This window comes from Curcuma longa, chromosome 19 (assembly GCF_044706935.1).
Source record: "Curcuma longa cultivar G26 ecotype Majalengka, Jawa Barat chromosome 19, ITB_CL_G26_1.1, whole genome shotgun sequence".
Classification (NCBI taxonomy): domain Eukaryota; kingdom Viridiplantae; phylum Streptophyta; class Magnoliopsida; order Zingiberales; family Zingiberaceae; genus Curcuma; species Curcuma longa.
Window position 1 is genome coordinate 2,319,902 of NC_133879.1, and position 22,348 is coordinate 2,342,249.

At 36.2% G+C, this 22,348-nt stretch overlaps 2 protein-coding genes across 2 annotated transcripts; one reads left to right on the plus strand and one right to left on the minus strand.

Annotated features, from left to right (window-relative positions):
- Positions 1 to 18,260: 18,260 nt before the first annotated feature.
- LOC141812785 (thioredoxin-like protein CDSP32, chloroplastic) lies at positions 18,261 to 19,365 on the minus strand. The gene has a single exon (XM_074700774.1). The coding sequence runs from the start codon at positions 19,233 to 19,235 to the stop codon at positions 18,321 to 18,323; it is 915 nt and encodes a 304-aa protein (XP_074556875.1). The 5' UTR covers positions 19,236 to 19,365; the 3' UTR covers positions 18,261 to 18,320.
- Positions 19,366 to 20,164: 799 nt separating this feature from the next.
- Positions 20,165 to 21,691, plus strand: LOC141812733 (uncharacterized). Its single transcript, XM_074700736.1, has 2 exons — positions 20,165 to 20,795; positions 21,426 to 21,691. The coding sequence occupies exons 1-2, from the start codon at positions 20,165 to 20,167 to the stop codon at positions 21,689 to 21,691; spliced, it is 897 nt and encodes a 298-aa protein (XP_074556837.1).
- Positions 21,692 to 22,348: the final 657 nt, after the last annotated feature.

The following is a 22,348-nucleotide window of genomic DNA, read 5'->3' on the forward strand; positions in this document are numbered from 1 at the left end:
CCTTGGCCGGCCCTAGAGGGGAGGAGAAACCTTTTGTTGTGTGTTCTTTTGCCTCCCCTAAACCCCCCTTTATATAGTTATGTCATCTCACAAAATTTGGTATGATTATAATCAAATCAAATCTTCTTATCCAGATTTGATTAGAAAAATCATAACCAATTTTGTCTGCGGAAGAGATAAAATTATGATTCTAATCAAATCAAATCTCATCCAGATTTGATTCTAATCAAATCAAATCTCATCCAGATTTGATTCTAATCAAATCTCATCCAGATTTGATTCTAATCAAATCAAATCTCATCCAGATTTGATTAGAAAAATCAGATTTGATTAGAAAAATCATAATTAATTTTCTCTACGGAAGAAAATTAATAATTTCGTAACAGAAATTTTAATCAGAATTTCTTAACAAAATTTTTCTCTAGAAAAAATAATTTCAGAAATTCTTAAAATTTCCTATCCGAAATTTCATATAATTTTCTTAGGTGGATACGAGGTTTTATCCAGAGGCTACAGCAGGGACCTAGAGGAGAAATTGGTTTTGGCCTCCTGATGGACTTGGGCTTCCTGTGTTCTCCCTGAACACCCAACTTCAAGCCCATCAATAATAACTCATTCCACTAGAGAGTTATTATTGCACTACCGCACCAATCCCATATTATAGTATGGGCTCCTTCTTACTATAAGTACATTAATCTCCCTGTGTTTAAGATATCGTATGTCCGTTAATTAAATGAGTTACTGACAACTCGAATTTAATTAACTTCTGATTCCGAGAGTAGTACCACTCATCCTTTGTTATCATGCGGATCTGAGTCCACCTGCAGGGTTTACATGATAATCCTTTATGAGCTCCTCAAGGGGACATCATCAGCCTAGATTATAGGACACAGTTTCCTTCTATAATCAACAACACACCATGTACATAATAATACTTCCCAACTCATCGGGCCTTTTGATCTATCGCTCTAAATCTCACCCTTTGATGAATCAAGGAAGTATATACTAAGTACATGTGCTTGTTATTATATAGGGATTAAGAGCATGTACATTCATAGCAACAGAGGTTTAGTTCGATTATATAGTCAGTATAAATCGAACAATCCTCAGATGGTCCTGCTCAATACACACTGAGTGTACTAGTGTAATTCTATAGTCAAGACAGACTAAGACCAAATTACACTACAACCAATCCAATGGTTTGTCCAATTCATCTTGGTTGTGAACACTGTTTGTAATCTATAAGGAACTGATAACATGGTCTTCTGTGTGTGACTCCGCACACCATGTTTATCTACAATATAGATTAAATGGACACTTGCTGTAGTAGCAAACTTAAAGGAACCACAAGCCCATAAGGCAAGTAAATACATTGAGTGCAAGTACCACCTAATACGAGACATCGTAAAGCGAGGAGAAGTTGTTATCACCAAGATTACATCAGTAGATAACCTGGTAGATCCTTTAACTAAGGCCTTTCCGATGAGAGCTTTGGATAGGCAAGTTGAGGGGATGGGGATCAGATGTATAACAGTATTTATGGCAGCATAGTCTTTTAGTATAAGTGAGAGATTGTTGGGATGTATACTATAAGCCTAGCTTTTTGTATAAATATCTATTTTGAAATAATATGAAATAAGAATCACATTAGTCAAATGTTTACATTTCTTATGTAATGCAGTTGCCCACTTAATTTATATTGTAGATAATATGGTGTGTGGTGCTACACAGAAGATCATGTTATCGGTTCATTGTAAATTATAAATACTAGCTCACAACCAAGTTGGACTGGAACAAACCATTAGAATGGTTGTAGTGTAATTGGTATTAGTTTGTCTTAACTATTAAATTACACTAGTACACTTTGTGTGTATTGAGCAGGACCGTTTGAGGTCGTTCAATTTATACTGACTATATAATCGAACTAGACCTCTGTTATTATGGATGTGCATGCTTTTAATCCCTATATAATAACAAGCACATATACTTAGTATGTATTTCTTTAATTCATCAAAGGGTGAGATTTATTCGTTAAATCAAAAGGTCCGATGAGTTGGGAGATAATGCTATGTATATGGTGTGTTGTTGATTATAGAAGAAAATTGTGTCCTAATATTTAAGCTGATAATGTCCCCTTGAGGAGCTCATAAGGATTATCATGTAAACCCTGCAGATGAACTTAGTTCCGCATGATAATAAGGTTGAGTGGTACTACTCTTGAATTCAGAAGTTAATTAATTGAGTTATCAGTAATTCAATTAATTAACGGACATACGATATCTTAAACACATGGATATTAATGCACTCATGATAAGAAGTAGCCTATATTATAATATGGGATTGATGGAGTAGTTCAATAATAACCCTTTAGTGGTATGAGTTATTATTGATGGACTTGAGTTGGGTGTTCAGGGAGAACACAGGAAGCCCAAGCCCATCAGGAGGCCAAAACCAATTACTCCTCTAGGTCCCTGTTGTAGCCTCTAGATTGAGCCTAGTATATCCACCCATAGAATTTTCCGTTAGAATTCTGTTGGAATTCGGTTAGGTTAAGAATTCTATTAAGAATTCAGTTAATAGAATTCAGATTAATTCTAAAGAGAAGTATGTTAATTTTGTTATCCAACAAAATTATATAAATTTTGTTATGCAACAAAATTTTATTAAGTTTTATTATCTAACAAAATTTAGTAAAGAAATTTTATTATCCAACAAAATTATATAAATTTTGTTATACAACAAAATTATATTAATTCGGTTAAATTTTTCCTAAAAATTTGGTTAGATTTTTTCCTAAATTTTCTATGATGGCAAAGCTATAAAAGAGGAGAATAGGGAGAGGCTAAAAACACACAACCTAATCCTTGGAGTTGTGGCCGACCACCCTTGTTTTCTCTTGTCTTTTCCTTAGGGTTGGCGCCCACATCAAGAGCTTCTTCAAGCTAGGGTCGGCACCTAAGTTCTCTCCTTCTTCAAGATAGGCTGCCTAAAGGAAGTGCCTCTTCAAGCTAGGGCCGGCAGCCATAGGAAGGGCTTCTTCAAGTTAGCGTCGGCGGCCAAAAGGAATTCTTCTTCAAGCCAAGGCTGGCACTTATCCTTGCTCTTATCTCCTTGATTCTTCCTAGGGCCGGTGCCCAAAGAAGTAAGAAGAGGATAGGAAAGGTGGCGGCTTGGAAAGAAGAAGAAAAGAGGAAGAAAAGAAGAAAGGAAGAGGAGACGGTGGTGGCTCAACCATAGGTTTTCCCTTCTCTTGTTGCCATCGGATAGAAAAGAGGAAAAGAAAGATTGGGTGGAGTTTCATCTTGGAAGATCGTTGCCCATACAACGTCCAAGAAGAGAAGAGGAATACAACAGAAAATCAAGAGGTCTTCGGGTATGTACAATCATCTACACAACCTACAAAGAAGAAAGGTACAACTATTTTATTCCGCTGCATAGTTGTTATTGTTTTCTTTGTATGGATCCTGAATACCAACATAAGAACCCAATGATCTTATGCATCGATCAAACACATGGTTGATCGAATATGAGGGTTGCTTGAAAAGATTCTGTCTCCAAAAAATTTTTATCTAGCAAGAATTGAACAGAACAGGATTCAAGTTTCCAACACCATCTACATCACTCACATCCCTCCGCATAATTTATTTCATACCCTGTGATCGCCTTTATAGTACACCCTGTCACGAGTGATGTTTGACGATACCAAAGTACATAACTGCTTATGTAAAGAACTATAGTAACTGCAGGTCTAAGGACTATTCATACCAATAGTCGCATGAGAAAGTTTATGACACTCATATAACGATCCATGAAACTTTCTCATGGCGGGTCAATTCAATATACATTCTCTAATATATACTCATGTATCTACTCGATATCCCATATCCATGACTTGTGAGATCAAGTCATCCAGTTAACTTACATATTAGTCTCAATGCATTAACATCATTCCTGAATATTAATGCTTGACTAGGAATGATTCAGAGTAGTATTTTCTACATCATCTCACTATCGATTCAAATAATCGATATGATGTAAATTAGAACTAGCTATCCAAAAATATTATTATACTTAGTTATTTGGCACAAATATAAAGTAAGTATAATAACTAAAAAAACTTGCCTTTACTAATAATAGAATATGATACAAAAGTCCCTAGTCAATCATCACATAATTAGCTCTAGGGCTACCACTAACAGAAGGCCCCTACCTCGCTACGACTTGGAAGTTAATTTTTGAAATGTGGACTTAATTGATTGATGGTTAAACTTGAATCTAACACAAGATCAAACATTCAATAGAACTCAACAAAAATTAATAAAGACAAAATTAATAAATCATCTCACAAAACTCTTAAAGTAACCCTTATATGTCATGTACTGAGGCACTTAGAATAGGTGAGATGATAAGGACAATTATAATACAAAGTTTTAAAAACTTTTTCAAAAATTATTATAACTATTTTTATAAAAACTATTTTTGAAAAATTTTATATTTACTTGAGATTCATGCTTGCTGGATGTAACTATATGTTATAGTTTTCAAAACATTATATTTAAAAATTAATTGACCAACGCTTAGACACAAACTTCTAGGTCAACACTAAGTCAAGAACCCTAATACACATAGAAAGAAAATCCTTATGGGTAACAAGGATGTCTTAAGAAGAGTGTATAGTAGAGGGGGAGGTTATTCTTGAAAGACCTAATTTTCAAAAGACTTTTAAAACTTGTTGGAAAACTTATGTTGAAAATATTTTTTAAAAACTCAATGTATTGAAAATTTTGCAAATTGTGCTTTTAACTTGGAATAACTTCTAAGACACATAGGGAGATTGCCTTGTAGTCAACAAGGAGCCCCAAGGGAGTGTCAGATTTAGGGACAATCCAAACTTAAAAGTCCAATTAAAAATCATATTTTGAAAAAGTTTTTGAAAAATCAAAAGTTATTTGCTCTATTTGGTTTAGATTAACCTCTAAGACACTTAGGGAGTTTACCTTGTGGTTAACAAGGAGCCCTAAGAAAGTGTCAGATTTAGGGGGAGGTCCAAATTGAAAGAGCAAAACTATTCTAAAATTATTTTTTATATGTAAACCCTTAAAAATTCATTTTTATGAATATGATTCAAAAATATTTGAAAACTATTTCAAAATCATGTTTCAAAAATTAACATTAAATTATTCTTTTGATCTGAGTCAAACCCTAAGACACTTATGGAGATTGCTTTGTAGTTAACAAAGAGCCCTAATGATGTGTGAGGTGAAGAGGAGATTCTAGTTTAAAAGAATAATAAATAGTTTTCAAAGTTCATCTATTTTGAAATATGCTAAAATTCTTCAAAACTCATTTAAAAATTTGATTTAAAAATTTTGTGCAAAATTATTGTGAAAATCTTGGAAATGTTATTGCAAAACTATTTTGAAATATATTCTCTTTCCAAACTTAGTTTGAAAATCTTTTGGGAAAATAGTTTGAAAAGTTTTTTAAAATTTATTTCAAAATTATTTATGAAAAACCATGAAAACTACTATGGTTTTTCAAGAATTGTCAAGACTAAGTTGTGACTATATGCATTACTATGATTGTTGATGCAATATTGAACTAAACAAATTACTCAATCTTTTTGATATGTGAAAAGGGAGAGAAGGGAATTAAGTTAATCATATATAATTCTCCCAGATTGTTAAACTCTGACCCAAATTAACTAAAAAAATTATCAAACATCAAAAAGAGATTGTTAGTGCAAGGTGCACTAGATCTGACCCTAGAGTTTCATTGTTTGACAATACACTTAGATCTGGTTAGTTTGACCAAGGGTTGATCCAAACAGGACCTAATGTTTGGATGTGAGTGAAGTCTAGTCAGGTCAATTTGACGAGATGACTAGCGAGAAGTCCTAGTTAGTTAGACCAAGCAAGGAGAAGTCCTAGTTAAGGCTAGGCAAAAGAAAGTCCTAGTGTGGAGTCTAGGCAAAGGAATGTCCTAGTCTGGAGGACTAGGCAAAAGTTTTAGCAGGATCAAGTGCACCAGGTGATAGTCCAGGCAGGTCAGGTGGACCAGATGCATGACAAAAAATCTAGGTAGATCAGGTAGACTAGATGTCAGGTGAAAATCTAGGCAGGTCAGGTGGACCAGATGCATGGCAGAAAATCTAGCCAGATCAGGTGGACCAGATGCATGACAGAAAATCTAGCCAGATCAGGTGGTCTAGATGTCAGGTGAAAGTCCAGGCAGGTCAGGTGGACCAGATGTCTTGTCTAGTAGCAAATCCTTGGGGTCGAGGATCAAGGCTAAGCAAAAGTCCAACAAGTCTAGAGGACTTGATTGGTAGGTAAATTCTCCCAAGTGGAGTGGGTAAGGGCACATTCCCAGTGTGGGAACATTAGGCATCAATCTAACCCAGAATTTCATTGGAAATCCAAAGTTAAACCTACAAGGTAAGGCTTAGGTTGTTTGCATGTTTGTATGTTTATCTTGGAGGAACCAGGAGTTGGAAACAAGATGGAGAAAGCATAAGTGGAGCAAATAGAGACAGCTGAACCAAGCCCGGGGTCAACTCAGGTCAAACCTGAGTCAACTAGATCCAGGTGCCCTAAAGATTTCCAGGCGCTTGGACGGTCCAGGCACCCTTATTCCACTTCCAAGCACCCCAACCGAGAAGACTCAGCCCGAATAAGATCAAGGAGATCATATCAAATCAGATCTTATCCAGGTGTCCGGATAAGGTTTTCAAGCACCCGGAAGGGGCTATATAAGGAGGCTGAATGTGCACAATAGAGACACAACTTCTCAAAGTCATCCTCTTCAACTAGTGGTGCTACTGAACACAAATGGGGCCAGGCTTGTGCAACCGAAAAAGTTTCAGGAGGAGTGCGCGATGCGTAGGACTTCTAGATCGGCTGCGACACTTGTTTGGTGATAATCTCCCGCAAGAGTACGGGTGTCGTTAAGTAATAAAAGATATCGAACCACAGAGACCATGGAATTAATCACCAGACTAAACAAAAAGAGTTGCGAATGAATGGTTTGGTGTTGGGGAGAGAGAGAGGGAGAACTCAAGTACCTAAACCTTGATCGAATAAGAATCAACTAGATGACAGGATTGGTAAACGATCCTAGGATTTCAGATTCCTCAAGACTATGTTTGATTGATCATGGATGTCTTACCATTCCTCAATAATTATATCAATGTAGGGATTCTAACCAAGCTACCCAATTAGACCTCGTCAGGCTTCATTAGAATACAATTGTGATCCTCTAATGTTATGACTACTAGTCGGAGATGATACCCGATAGTCCAATTAAAGTTTACCTCTTGTCATGAGGCACCCTGGTCATACATATCTGATATCCTACCTTTTGTCACCGAGTACCCAATAAGGACCTCTTTTAGTAATCAATAGCCGTTAGTTATCTCTCATGAGAATTTATTACAAATTAAGGATGTCACGACCCGGGAGATAGCCGTCTGAAAAATTTTGACATCACCTCCCAAGTATCGCTGACAATTCCCTGTATACAAACACGAATATACATCGGCCACAAGCGATCAGAAATATGGACTACCCGTCCCATCATACTCACACAAAGAACTCTACATACAAGGCCTACACGGTCACATGCAAATAAACTAACACATCCCATATTATAATAGATTACCACGAGAAAGCCGAAAAACCATACATACGGAAATCCACATGAGATACAACCACGCAACGAAAAAACCGCGACAAGAACCACACCAATGTATATAATCTGTCTACACCATCCTGAATGTAATGAATGCTAATACAACCCTATCGAACTACTACTAAAATGAATAACTTAAATCTACCAATTCTTCTGATGTGAGATGGCACAGCTGGTAGATCCCTGGCATCATCAGTAAGCTCCTACCTGGTACCTGGGAAGACAGAAAAATCCCAGGGTCCAAAGAGGTGAGTACAAAACTCAGTGGGTAATATAGAAACAATTAGTGCATGAAGAGATAAATAAAGATAACAAGGATACATACCGAAGTTCAGCAAGATATCATAAATAACTCTGCAGGTAGTAAGCACTAGAATAGTCTCATGTGATGCATCATATGAATGACATGTCAAACAAAATGCAACAATCAAGAATCAAACAGATAAGCAATCAAATGCAGGATCAGTACGGTCCAATACATATATATAACATGCACATGATATGCGTATGCATGATGCAACTGCCCCACATGCTACAGCACTCGTGCAAGCATCTGAGGCTGGGTATGGCCGGCATCGGGGGATCAGTACTCCGCGCCCTACAACAAAGTAGTCCGGTGATCCAAAGCGAGGGATCAGTGCTCCGCGTCCGGTGATCCCATTTCCTATGGCCGATATCTGTCCTCTAATACTCTCCGAGTACCACCCCTAACCGGTGTCGGGATCAGATCATCGACTCGGCTGCGTACACTGCCATACAACCATCGACTGCGTACACTGCCATACAGTCGCCATCAATATGATGGAAGTAGGGGTCATAACCACCTATATCAATATGCTACTAAAGGCCAACTATAGACAACATAGACCCACATCATTGGGATTTACAATCGTTGTCCAGCGTCATGATGAGATGTTCATTTCATAGTCATTAGCACCTACCAAGCTAATCAATAAGTGTAGGTATAGGTCATAATGATCTCAAGTATCATAAGGAAAGAACTATAACAATAATAATCACAAATGTCATATCCAGAGTAGAGACACAGTCAGGAGTATTAATCCAAGGTCAACGGAAGTAAGGTCAAGCAAGAAATAATTATGAGTATAACTAAAGTATCCAGATAGCAAGGAACAGGAGTACGATAAGGCATACAATCAACAATAATAGAAAGTAGCATGCACTGGGAAAGAAATGAACCTGTGTTGACCAAACACAGGGATTACCCACCTGATATGTCGAATCGTCGAATAAGAACCCCTCCGTATAATAAGATCTACAAATCAAGGTCCTGTAATTTAAAATAACCAATACTTACTAACTACAATTATCAATTAAATTTTTAGTAACAATAGTCATGATACATTAGATCATTATCAACCTCACTTAACTAAACCTATTCAAATCAAGCTCAATTTAATCTAATCAATTTAAATTCATTAACCCAAATGTTAACTGGATCTAATGTTAACCTTCATCATTTCCAATGAATCAATTTAAACTGATCAAATCAATTATTAACTAAATATTATTACTTTTACCGACTCATTAATTATCTAATTAATTTAATTGTTTAACTATAAGCAAACTTTAATCTAATTTACTCAATTAAACTTGTTCTTTAATTAAATACATGTCAATCTTATTTACAAACCTCAACCGAATTTGAGTTATCCTAAAAATAAAATTTAATATCAATACCGGAACTGAATCCAAACTAACCCAACCAATTAAACTCTAATTAACCTAGACAGATAACTCTTTAATTAGATCAACCCAACCACTAAGCTAACCAAACAGAAACCCAAAAATCCAATTTCATCTACCCTACATCATGGTACATGATTAATCCCATTAACCTTAATAGTAATCATTTCCAAACTTTCAACCAGTAAACTATTCTCAGTTATCTAATTATCATTTGACCTTATCAATTGCCAGACCTATAAATTTCTCAAGTGGAATGCCCTAGCTACAAGGAAAACAATAGAAGAAGGTAAAGGAAGAAATCAAACTGTATATGATCGATTTGTTTCCTAGGATCGTTGCCCCGATGTTCTTGCTGGAGCTAGGTGGTCGCCCAGACGGCAGTAGCAGAGGGTCTTGGCAAGTCGGCAGCGAGCGGCAGGGTGGCGGCATCGAACGACGGAGCTGGCAGGAGGCTCCGGCGTTCTTCTTCACGCGGCGGCGGCGAGGGTCGCGGCAGAAGGCGGGGCGACGGCGGCGGGTTTGCAGGGAACGGCGGCAGAGGTGGTGGCGGAGCGGCATCGGGCCTTGGCTGTGTCGGCTTGGAGTGGTGGCGTGATGTAGCCCTCGGTCCAGAGCACTGACCGATCACATATTATTGTGGTAGAGCAGAGGCCACGGTCAGTGTTTAACTTGTCTTCCACCGGTGAGGTCTAGAGAGAAAGCTCGTACGTTTGATAACGTATGCGACAGTATATTCTGAGGAGGCTATTAGCCTACATACATATGAGTTATTTCTACACTCTGATGTCATCGGCTCATGTTATGCACTTTTTAATTAAGTATATAAATGTTGATACTGTTCATAATATTTGATCAGATTGAGATTATTGGTGATGATAAATAATGGTAATATTACCTGATTTTCAGATAACAATAAATGAATAGAATGATAAAGAGATGTATATGTATACATATATATATACAGATATCATATTAAGTACCAATGGAGAACTGTACAAGAACTAAAAGAGATAATATGAAATTATGATCCACTCTAATTCCTTTGATTCTTAATTAAGATTATATTCATGCACTTCTATTCTGATTACCCACTTAGCCTTTGGCTAATTATCTACATTATTTGGCTTCCAGATTTGCAGGCACAGATCTAATACTACCCTGGTCCAGTTTGTGTTAGAGTTGCTCAGAGACTTTGACGTACTACGTTTTGGTTTGTTTTACTTTAGTTGATGGTTTATGTCAATTTCCTTCATTTATGAGTACAGATAGTTGTCCCTAGATTTAATAAATGGTTGTATGAACTCAGTCTCATTTCAGTTTATCTAATAACATTATGGATGGTTCTTTTATATTATATCTCTGTTCGTGTAATGGTTCATTTACTATCTCGTCACCGAGTGAGGTACCTCCCGATATGCGGGAACGACACCTCCGGGTTGTGACATCTAATCCTCAGCCCCTAGGACTTTCCTCCGATGTCTGATTCTCACTAACCCATTAATCTCCTAGGCGTCCGATCCACTGACCTGCCTAGACTTCCTGCCTAGTACTTTGATTTGTCAAATCTTCCTGCCCAATCACTATAAGAAAAAAGCTAATAGACAACGCTTGTAATGTGTTGTCAATCTGGTTGAAAAAGTGTTGTAAAAGCTACTATTGTAAAAAGGTCGCTCAAAAACAACGTTTTTTTAGTGTTGTCTTTGTTAACATCGCCAACACTTGTTGCAATGTTTAAAAAGCGTTGTAATTTTATTCCAAATTGCTTAAATTTTACAACGTTTAAAAAGCGTTATCTTATTTTTTATCTCACAGTTAAAAAAGTCTTATCTTTTGAAATGAAATAAATATTTTTAGTAATAAATAAAAACTATTGTATTTTCCATATACAAAATCATTGTCTATTATATTTACCATAAAAGTACAGTTAAAATAGAAAGTACAATGATTCTTGTGTCATGTATACATTCAAGTTGTAGCAATAATCCATAAACTTTACATCCAAGTTAAGTCTACAAAAGCAAAAACCCTTCGTGTCTCAAAAAATACAACCCCACATTTGGTTTCTCTCCACATTTATCTGTATGATCAATACATTAAACTTAATTAAAAAATTTGACAAAGACAATATGCTAAATAACAGCAGGTGCATCACCAAGATAATAAGCAAGCTCATATATATAATAAAACAACTCATGATTATCTAACATCTTAGCTAATATTTCAAAAAATGAAAATTCTATCTATTCCTATACAAGAGGAGTTTACAGTATCTAGAAAGTTATTTAGATAGAAAACTTAATGCAGTAGAATTTTGAAGAAAACTTAGCCATGACATAAGAAGCAAAGGCTGCAAGCGCTGCCGATCGCAATCTCAAGTCTTTGAGTCCATGATAAAGTTTTATCTTTTCCTGCAACATTAGGTTCATATATATTCAGCACCTCAGACGAATAGCCAAGAAGATATAATTAATTAGCTTTAATTTACAAGGACTTGTTACCAAAGAGCCACTCAGATAGATTTCCATTCGTGCAGTACAATTCATAGACGAGAAAGCATTCTTCCTCTTCTTTGCAGAAACCCAACAGAGCAACTAGGTTTGGATGACGAATATGAGACATGCTAGTGACTTCTCTCATGAATGTCTCTCTATATCCATCCTTGATGTGTTTGATTGTGACATGGCAGCCATTTGAGAGCAGACCTTTGTAGACCTTCCCTGGAATGCAAACTCTCGTTCTCCAAAATTCATTCATTTCTTCAAACTCAAAAATCTTTAACTTCATTTCGTAGAAAATGAAATGTATATAAGAGCAAAAATAATTACCAGCTACCCCGTCACCGATGAAGTTTAGGTCATTCAGATCATTTGTAGCAGCATAGATTTCCCTAACATTTTCCAACATCCTGTTTCCTTGAATACGAGTACCTTGGAGGTTGCAATTTCTATACAACAAGATTTTAGGGCATTGAGATAAATTTTATAGCCAAATTCTCATGTGTGACAAAGACAACTTGAATACCTTCATTTGAAATGGATGGATTTGGTGGATGTCTTTTCTTGAATAAGTGCCATGATACAATTAATGTTAGGATCACAATGACAACAATCGACCCAACAATTATCCATATAACTATTCGCACATGAAAGATAATTGCATCTGACAAAATGGTAAGATAAAATAAATCATTTCCTGCTTGTGAAAAAGGAAGAAAAGAATATAAAGATTCCTTTAAATACTTCTTTTTTTCAAAAAAAGAAAACTTATGTACAGAAGGGTAAAACTGATTTCAGCTGATAGATCTGTTATATTGTCAAGGTCAAATTCAGTAAACAAATTGAGGACTAACATAATTGTATCAAGAGGTGAATCCCATTTTGATAAAAAAAATTTACGGTCTGTAAAAGGTGAATCCACTTGCCCAATAGATTAGATTGTTTGAGTGTCTTCATTAATTATCCCAAGAAACAACTCGTAGAAAGAAAAATACACTTGAATTTTATGATTTGATTCCTACACATGAAGTAAGAAAGCTGACTCATAAGCAATTATATTGGGCTTAAAGTGCAAACTTCAATTATCAATCTAGTTGTATCAAACTATTGTAATCTCTTACGTTCAGGAAGCTTTACCCAAATAAACAAAAAAGAGAGAGAAGAAGAGGATGGTAAATCATATTATATAAAAACATATTTCTTGACACGCAGAGTCCAGAGAACAAAAAGGCATGAGAACAGATTTAAACCTAGATTGAAACAAAAACTTCTCCTGAATAAAAGAAAAGAAGAGAAAAATCAAAATGCAAACTTGAAACCTGCAAGCACAAGAAAAACTAGAAAACAAGTAAATCAGTATTAAATAGTAGCAGAACCATACAAGATGAAGGGGGAAACTTGCTTCAGTTCCTTCTCTCCTCTACATCAACTCTGCACCTAAATAAACAAAAGAAATCAAGAACAAAATACAACAAGGAGAGAGCTTTAGTAAGTGAGATTAAAGGAGGACATGTTTCGTGACCTAAACCTAGATTAAAAGATACAACTTCCACTTAAAAACGGGATGACAAATTGAAAGTACAAACTTGAAATCTGCAAACAGAAGAGCAACTAGAAAAGAAATGAAATAAATCAGTAGTAAACAGTTGCAGTACCTCGTATAGTCGTATCAAAAAAGTGGCTTGGGTTCTTTCTCCTTCAACATCAAGTTGGCTCTCCTTGTGGAGAAAATCAAATATTGATGAAAATGTCCGCAATGTCGCTGCAGAGGGGAATAGGCTTGAAAAACCCTATGCCAAAACCAGATGACACCGCAGAAGGCGAAGCGGCGGCCTGCGCCCCGGAGAAGGCGAGAAGGCGACGAAGATCACGTCGTTGCTCTCGTCAAGGATAAAATTGGCACCGCCTATGTGTTATACTGCGCCGGGATTGGGATTTGGAGAGGAAAAGCTGGTGGAGCGGCACGAGAGGAAGAGAGGCAAGGAGAGGTGCGAGAGGGGGAGAAGAGGAGAGGCACGAGGTCAAGACGAGCGAAATCCTACATCCTCGATATAAGATATCCTCAAAGACAATACTTTTTTTAAAAAACATTATCTTTGACCAACAAAAAGTGCTAATAGACAATACTTTCTAAAAAAATGTTGCCTTTGACAAAAAAAAAACATTAATAGATAACACTTTCTGAAAAAACATTTTTTTTAAAGGATAATATTTTTGACTAAAAATATTGTTAAATAAAAAATACAACAGGTTTGATAAAAAAATATTGTCTTTCTAGCATTGTCTATTCAATATTTTAATCCACCTCAGTAGGATTTTCTTGCCTAGTCCTACAGATTAGGACTTTCTTGCCCAGCCGTAATTAGAATTTTTTCTGTGCTCCTTGCACACTTACTTTAGCTTGTTAGCATACAACATAACTTTAACTTGAATTCTTTATTATGATCAAAATATCGGTTCAATTATCTAGTGCTCCCTGCACATGTGATCAATTTGAGGCAAGAATGTCCTGTTTCAATCCCTGAACACATTTAATTTAAATTTAATTATGTTCATGATTTAGTGATATGTGTTTGATTAATCATAGGTTTATTGTTCATGTTTAATTGTGTTCAATAGTGAACTAGGCATTACTTTCAATTGCATGAATTGAATTACCTTTGTAGTTTAGTTTCTTTATTTTCTATTGAGGCATATGTTAGATTAATTAGATTGGATTCCATTAGATGCATTAGTTTCATTAATTGCTTTATGCTTCATTAGTTCATGCAATCATAGTTTAGCTTAGCTTAGGTTGTCTTCCATTAATCATTTATTCCATTTACAGCTTAATACAAAAACCCAAATCATTTGCATATAACTTTAATCAAAGGAATTATCATTTATCCATTACATTCATTGGGAGACGATCCAAATCATCCCTATGCATGCTACATTAGCATAGAGAGGGTTTTGTTATTTTATTTGTAACCATTTAGCGATAAAATTGAGATTATCAAAACTGACGTCGTTATTGGGGAATGTTAGTAGTGTTTAATAATTTTAGAATTGTTTGTCTTTTCTATTTTTTATAAAAAATTTGAAAAAAAACTGTCTAAGTGCTTAACTTTCATATATTCATGTGTTTGATCTTATATATTCATATATCTTCTAATCTTGTTTACTAGTATTTCAGTATAAGAATAAAAAAAATTTTCAACCATGGATCCATATTATCAGCATTTTAGAGGTAGACTAGAGAGTCAATACTATCAACCTAAGCAACCTCAATATTGTCATCCTGAACCTCATTATTATCAGTCTTAGACTTAGTATTATTAGACTGAACCTCAATACTACCCACCTATGGAGTAGCATAATATGTATGAGTTATTTTCAAATACTTATAATTCTAATTGGGTGGACTATTCACATTTCAAATATGAGGACGCACATATTCAATTTACTGAGTCAAACCCAGCCTACCAGAGTACTTGGATCTATTTAGATAGCCTATTTTACATTTGAACTAGTACTTAACTTCACGGTCCTAGAGGATGATATTTTATTACTTAACAACAATTGTGCACTTGTGAAAATCACACATTAAGCCTCAGAATAGTACTTCAAAGTTTAATCTATTCTAGAATCAGGTGACAATGACAATGTGCCACAAAAAAAGACAAATGGATTTATAAAGACGATCAATCCTATGAACTATAAAAAACAAAAAGCACAAGTTTTTGGTGATAGCAATATATCAAAATTAAATAAGTATCTTAATAAAATAGTTGAGGAGTATTGTGATATTTTTGATATTTTGGAATGGTGGAAGTAAAATTATCATAGATTTCCTATACTTGCTTAAATTGTTCATGATGTGTTAGTCGTCATTCTAGTATCAACAGTTACTTCAGAATCTACTTTCAGTACTAGTAATCCAGTACTTGATTGTTTCAGGAGTTCATTGACTCCTAGGATGGTAGCAAGCCTGATTTGTACTCAAGATTAGCTTCAGTTAAGTTTGAAGCGAATCAACATAGGAGAAATTTTAGAAGATGTGGAAGAACTTGCAAGTGGTAATTTTTTATTTTTAAGAAAAATATAGTTATATTTTTTTATAATTATAAACTTATAAAGTATTAATTTATTTAACTTACATGTAATCATTTTTTATTAGAATTCATAAAAATTATAATGGACTAGTCTTCTTTGACAACATTAATGGATAAATGAATTACATAATAATCAATGGTATGGTTTAAATATTTTATTTTATTTTGAAGTGCATTTACATATTGATATCTTGTTCAAAGGGTAAATAATAAATTTTTAGTTTTTGATCATTAGAGACACAAGGAGTTAAGGACATTGCAAAATCCCTACGTGGTCACGTCATGCAAGATTGCAATCTGATTTTTATTTTTTAGTCTTCATAACGTGATTTATGTAGAAGTAGAATTATGTTTATCATCTCTCAATTGACATTTGACAAAATTTATAATTCTTAATTCTGAATTTGTAGTAGTTGTACTTGAAAATGTTAATAGTGGTTGACTGGTTGTATAACTGATTGTGACTCTTCTTCTGCAAATCTGATTGACGAATTAAAATTTGATATATATTTAATATTGTGATATGCAATGTTTTTAATTCCATTATCATTGTTGTAGATCATGTTCATGGTGAAATATAAGAATGTGATTTAATTTGAGATAATTAATTTGGTTAATTTTGTGATATATACAAGAATATAAATAATTTTGATGTATTTTATTGAGTTAATTTTTTAAATGTCAATGGATATTAAATTTATAAATAAAGGGGAGATATTTTGATTTTTTTTTTTGATAATTTATTGAACCGTGTAGCCTTAGGTTTCCTTAATACAGATTACCAAAATTGCATACTCAATTTTCATATTTATTATTCACTATAATACGTAGTTAAATTACTTTGATTTAAAATTTTGAATTATTGAGAGTATATCTTTTATATATATAATGTTCACATGGGGGTAGGAATTGCTTCCATAGTAGGAATTGGACTCAAAGGTATTATTACGAATACCTTCTCATGGATTTATTGGCGTTGCATTTTTTTTTTCTTGATGGGAATGACTTGTGATAGAATGTGTCTTGTTTATCTTGACATGAGAGGGGGTATATATCTGTTGAATGACTCATCCTCATAATCAAAATGTACTTAATCCTATTCCTTAAAAACACTTCAAACTACATCACTAAATCATTAATGCACTTCTTGAGTTCTTAGCTCCTTGCATTTTAATAGTCTTAGACATGGATTTTTTTTTATAACCTAAATAATTAACAATAGGTCTCTAAAATTAACATACCTTGAACTATTTTATCATAGGCTCATTAATCATTACTCATTAGATGACTTAGGTCTTTCATAACACTCATCGACTCAACTATTTGACACAGAAATTGAAAAGAAAGTTGGGGAGTGGACTTCTCAACTGGATTGCGCAACTGAAATTGAATTAAAAATTGATCAATCGACTGCGCCACTCGATTGTTCGATAAAAAACTGAATAGAAAATGTATCAATTAATTACTCAACTCAATTGATCGACTAAGAAATTAAATATAAAATGTGTCAGTTGATTATTTAACTCGACTAATCAACTATGAAATTGAATAGAAAGTTTAGCGATTGATTGATCAACTCCATTGATTAAGAAGCTGAACAAAATAGTTAGCAGTTGACTATTTGACAAAAATTGAATGTTCAACTCGACTGCTCAACTAAGAAATCAAATAGAAAGTTGAGCAGTCGATTGATCAACTCGATTTCTCGACTAAGAAACTAAATAGAGAGTTGAGTAGTCAATTGATCAGCTCGATTACTCGATTAACAATCGATTGGCAAACTCGATGACAATTTGAAAAATTAATTATTTTGAATTTTTACCAAATGAATCAATTTGTATAGATTTGATTTGTTTCATTTTCATAGCAAAGTTTGATCGGTTCGGTTTATCAAAAAAAAATGAGTTATTCAATTTTGCTTTAATTATTAACCGAATCCTTACAATTCACTCCTTTCATTATATTAATTACGTCGTCCACAGATGAAATATCACATGATCATGCTTTTACTCGAGACTAAGAGCATCTGCAACGGTGCGTTATGGTTAATAACGCTGAGAGAGAGAGAAAAAACTGACGTGGCTGAGAGAGAGAAGCATCTGCACGTTAACGCGTTCATGCTTTTGAACGCGTTAACATGCAGTGAAGTGGGTCCCACACTTTTTTTTTATTTTTTAAAGTCTTTGAACGCGTTAAAACCTTATCACCGTTGCAGATGCTCTAATGGAAGCACGGAAAGGGTGGAAAACAAGGCAGGCAAAGACCTAAGGGATTAATGGTAATTTTAAGTGTTTATTAAAATTGCGTAATTATTAATTGTAGACAGTAATTATTAATAAGTGACCCTCACGCCTTGGTATCTAAGGATCTCGCCGACAAGCTCCCCTTTGCCGGAGCCGACGTACCTCCCGCGGATGTCGCCGTCCTTGATGAACAGGAAGGTGGGCACCTCGACGACGTCCATGTCCCTCAGAAACTCCATGCAGCTGTCGTTCTCGTCGCCGTTCATTCTTGCGAAGACGACGGTGCCGGCCATGGAGCGCGACAGCTTGAGCACGGTAGGGTACACCTTGACGCAGGGGCCACAGTGCTTGAGCCCTACGTCGAGCACCACCAGCCTGCCCTCCTCCCCGCGCTCCCGCTCGATCAGCGCCTCCACGTCCGCCCGCGAGTGCAGCTGCTCCACAGCCGAGTGGTTGTCGCCGTAGTACAGCACGTCGCCCACCAGCTGGTCAGGCCCGATGCCCTCCTCCTCGTGGATCTTCTCCATCGACTTGTAGAAGGAGAAGTGGGGGACGCGGTCGATGCCCTCGCGGCGGCACAGCGCGCGCATCTCGTCCGACTCGTCGCCCATAACGAGGAGGAACTCCACGTCGCCGCACGAGCGGCTCAGCTCCACCATGCACGGGTAGATGCGCTGGCTGTTCTCGCTGTGGCTGGCCGCGTACTCCACCACCACCAGACGGTTCTTAGCCGCCCGCAGCGCCGCGTCGAACTCCTCTGCTGTGTGAACTTTCTGCACCCGCTCGTCCTTGCTTTTCTTGTCGTCCGCCGACTTCGAAGGGGACTTCGTGGTTCCGCTTGCCGACGACGACGCGCGCTGTGGTTTGATTTGGGATTTGTGCCGGTCTGATCTCGGTTTCCTCGCGGAGTAGAGTGAGACAGAGGAGTGATCTATCTTGGTCTGGAAGGAAGAATATGGGAAAGAAGGCCTGCAGGAGAGGAAGGTGTGGTTAATGGCAGCCATGGATTGGAGGAAAGTGAGGAGAAGAGACTGGAGCAATAGGGAAGAGAAGCGAAGGGATCAAGAAGAAATGGTGGAGCTGGTGGAGTTATCAACAAATGCTGGCCACAGAGCAATTCTGTGGTGGGTGTTTTTCAGCTCGTAGGAAAGATAGAAGATATTTTTGAACTATTTGGTCTCTTTATAATTTCTCTCTTGCAAACCCATTGGGGATTTTTGTTAGGCCCATCAATTTGTTCCATAAGATTTTATTTTCTTTAAAAATATATAACAAAAGAAAGAAAGAAAAAAATCTTATATCCCTTAAGGTTGGTTTTCTATAGATCAACATCGCAGTGTAACCCTTGAAAGCTTTAGTTCAGGGCAAAGTGAAGTTTCTGGATGGATGAGGTTAAGATGAGAAGATATTTTAAACCAATTGGAGGTCAAGGGAGAGTCCAACATTTGTGGATGCTTTTTCCTCTACAACTGTTCAAATCAGGTTGGAATCCTGATTCAAGAACAAAGCAACACTGACTCACCTCAACAGAAACAGAGAGATATTTTAATCTCCTAAAGTTCAATAAGTTAACAGGTGGGGGAAATGGAAATTGTCATAGAAAGAAATTAAGACGTTTGGTTTGGTCATTTTTGTTTATTTTTTTATTTTCTAGAAATTGCTATTTACTTTGTGTTTTCTAATCTCATTTTCTAGAAAATGAGAAGTCAAAAAAAAAAATGATAAAGTATCATTATTCTGTGTAGAGAATAGAAACTGCGGATCCAAATAGAAAATAGAAAAATACGGCTATAGTAACCCTTTTCTCCACAGAAACCTCGCTCGTTGCTTCCCTCCTTCGTCGCTGCGAGGAGCCGGCTTCTCTTCTCTGTCACCCTTTTTTTCTCACCGGCAAAGGTTATGAGAAGGAAGACTCTTCGCTTCAGGTAGCGCCATGGCCGCGAGGTTTCTCCTTTCCAGAGCATCCCTAAACCTACGTTCCTCCCCCTCTTACTTCGGTTCCAGTTGCTCGTCGGCCGCCGCCAACGTCTTCCGCAACTTGTTCCGACCCTCCGGTGGTCGGGCCGCCCCTCTAGCCTCTTCAAGGTCCATGGTCTCCCTCTCATCTACACGGCTCAACCTCACCGAGGACATCTCCCCTTCGCTTGACATCGGCGGAAGGGTTCTTGCCACTGTTATCATTGGATTCCTTGGTGCCGGAAAGACAACATTACTGAACCACATCTTGACCTCACAACATGGGAAGAGAATTGTTGTCATTGAGAATGAGTTTGGGGAGCTGGATATTGATAGTTCCTTAGTTGCTAGTCATTCTTCTGTTTCCGAGGACATTGTTATGGTTAACAATGGTTGCCTCTGTTGCACTGTGAGAGGAGACTTGGTTAAAATGCTTTTGAAGCTTGCTAAAGAAAAGTGTGACAAGTTTGACCACATAGTTATAAAGACAACGGGACTTGCAAAACCTTCTCCTATTATAAAAACTTTCTATACATATGATTTGGTTGAACGGCATGTGAAACTTGATGGTGTTGTTACTTTGGTGGATTCTATGCATGCTATGAAACATGGGCGGAGCTAAGGGAGGGCGCCTGGGGGCGGTCGCCCCCCTGCCCTTTGGAAAAATGTGCAAGAAGGTGGATTCGAGGCGAGGATACTAATTGGTGTAGTAGAGGTGACCGACCCTTCACCACTTCCACTTCTTTCGATGCATTGCCGAATATTGAGAAAGAAAAAAGTAAAATTAATAATAATTATTATTCTCGTCAATCAAATCCACATTATTAGCGTACTAAGATTTCATGTCGATGTGACCATGAATTCATGCATTGTTTTCTTCTTCTTTTTCTGATACGAAGCAATCGAGGAGAAGCTTCAATGGGTTCGGAGTAAATGTAGGATAGCCAGACAAATTCACTTCACATTTCACATCATAATTTTTTTTCATTGAAAAGTAACATTATTTCTCAATTAATTTTCGATGATACAAATTTCAATTAATTATTTTTTTTTCTTTTTTCCTTCTTCAATTAACATGCATGCCATCGTTTAAATTAATATGCCGGCCTCGGTAAAAATCCCGGCTCCTGATTCTATCGTTTAAAAAATGATCCCTCCTCGGCAAAAATCCTGATTCTATCGTTTAAAAAATGGCTTTCTCCCTCGGCAAAATCCTGGCTCCGCCCCTACTATGAAACATTTGAATGAAGTTAAATCGAGATGTGTTGTGAATGAAGTAGTAGAACAAGTTGCATATGTTATATTAAACAAGACAGATTTGGTAGATGAGACAGAATTGGATGCACTAACTAAGAAAATCAAGCACATAAATGGGATGGCTCAAATTAAAAATGCGCAATTTGGATTTGTGGATATAGATTTCGTTTTGGGAATTGGTGGATATGATTTGGACAGAATTGAACATGTGAATGTTGAAGTTTCATTTGATGAAGAAGAGTCTTGATGAAGAGGAAACATGTGTGTCTTTATCCGATGAAAAAGAATCTTCTGGTGACAAGTACATATAAGTTTCATTTTATTTATAATTTTTCATATTAACAAACCAAATGTATTTTTCAATTTTCTTTTCTAAAAAATAAAAAATAATATATCATACCAAATGTATTTTTTTATTTTCTAAAAACTAGATCAAAAAATAAAAAAATTGAAATAAAAAATAAAAAAAATTCCAAACCAAACGTCCTCTAAATTTTTAGTTCCAAATATCTTCTTTGTGACTCATGTTTGAATCGAAAAATAAAAATTCTAGGAAACATAATCGTCTCGACCTGTGAATCATTTTAGTGCAACTCTTCCTAAATCTTTCAGGGTATTAAATTGGCAATACTTTTTGACTGAGTTGAGATGCACAACTCTACATGCAAGAACCAATGAACTCACACAGAGGGCATTCATGGTTGAGCTCAAGAACCAACTTTCTTTGTTCCCCCATCATATGAACAAGAAGTGGAATTAATTGGAAGGAGCAGGGCATGAGATGAAACCCTAGAAATGAAGGACACTCTCTTCCATTCCACCCTCCCTTTTGTCTTGTGATGTACTATCATTCATGATGCTTCCCTGAATTACAGAACCCCACCTCACCATCCCTTATCAATTG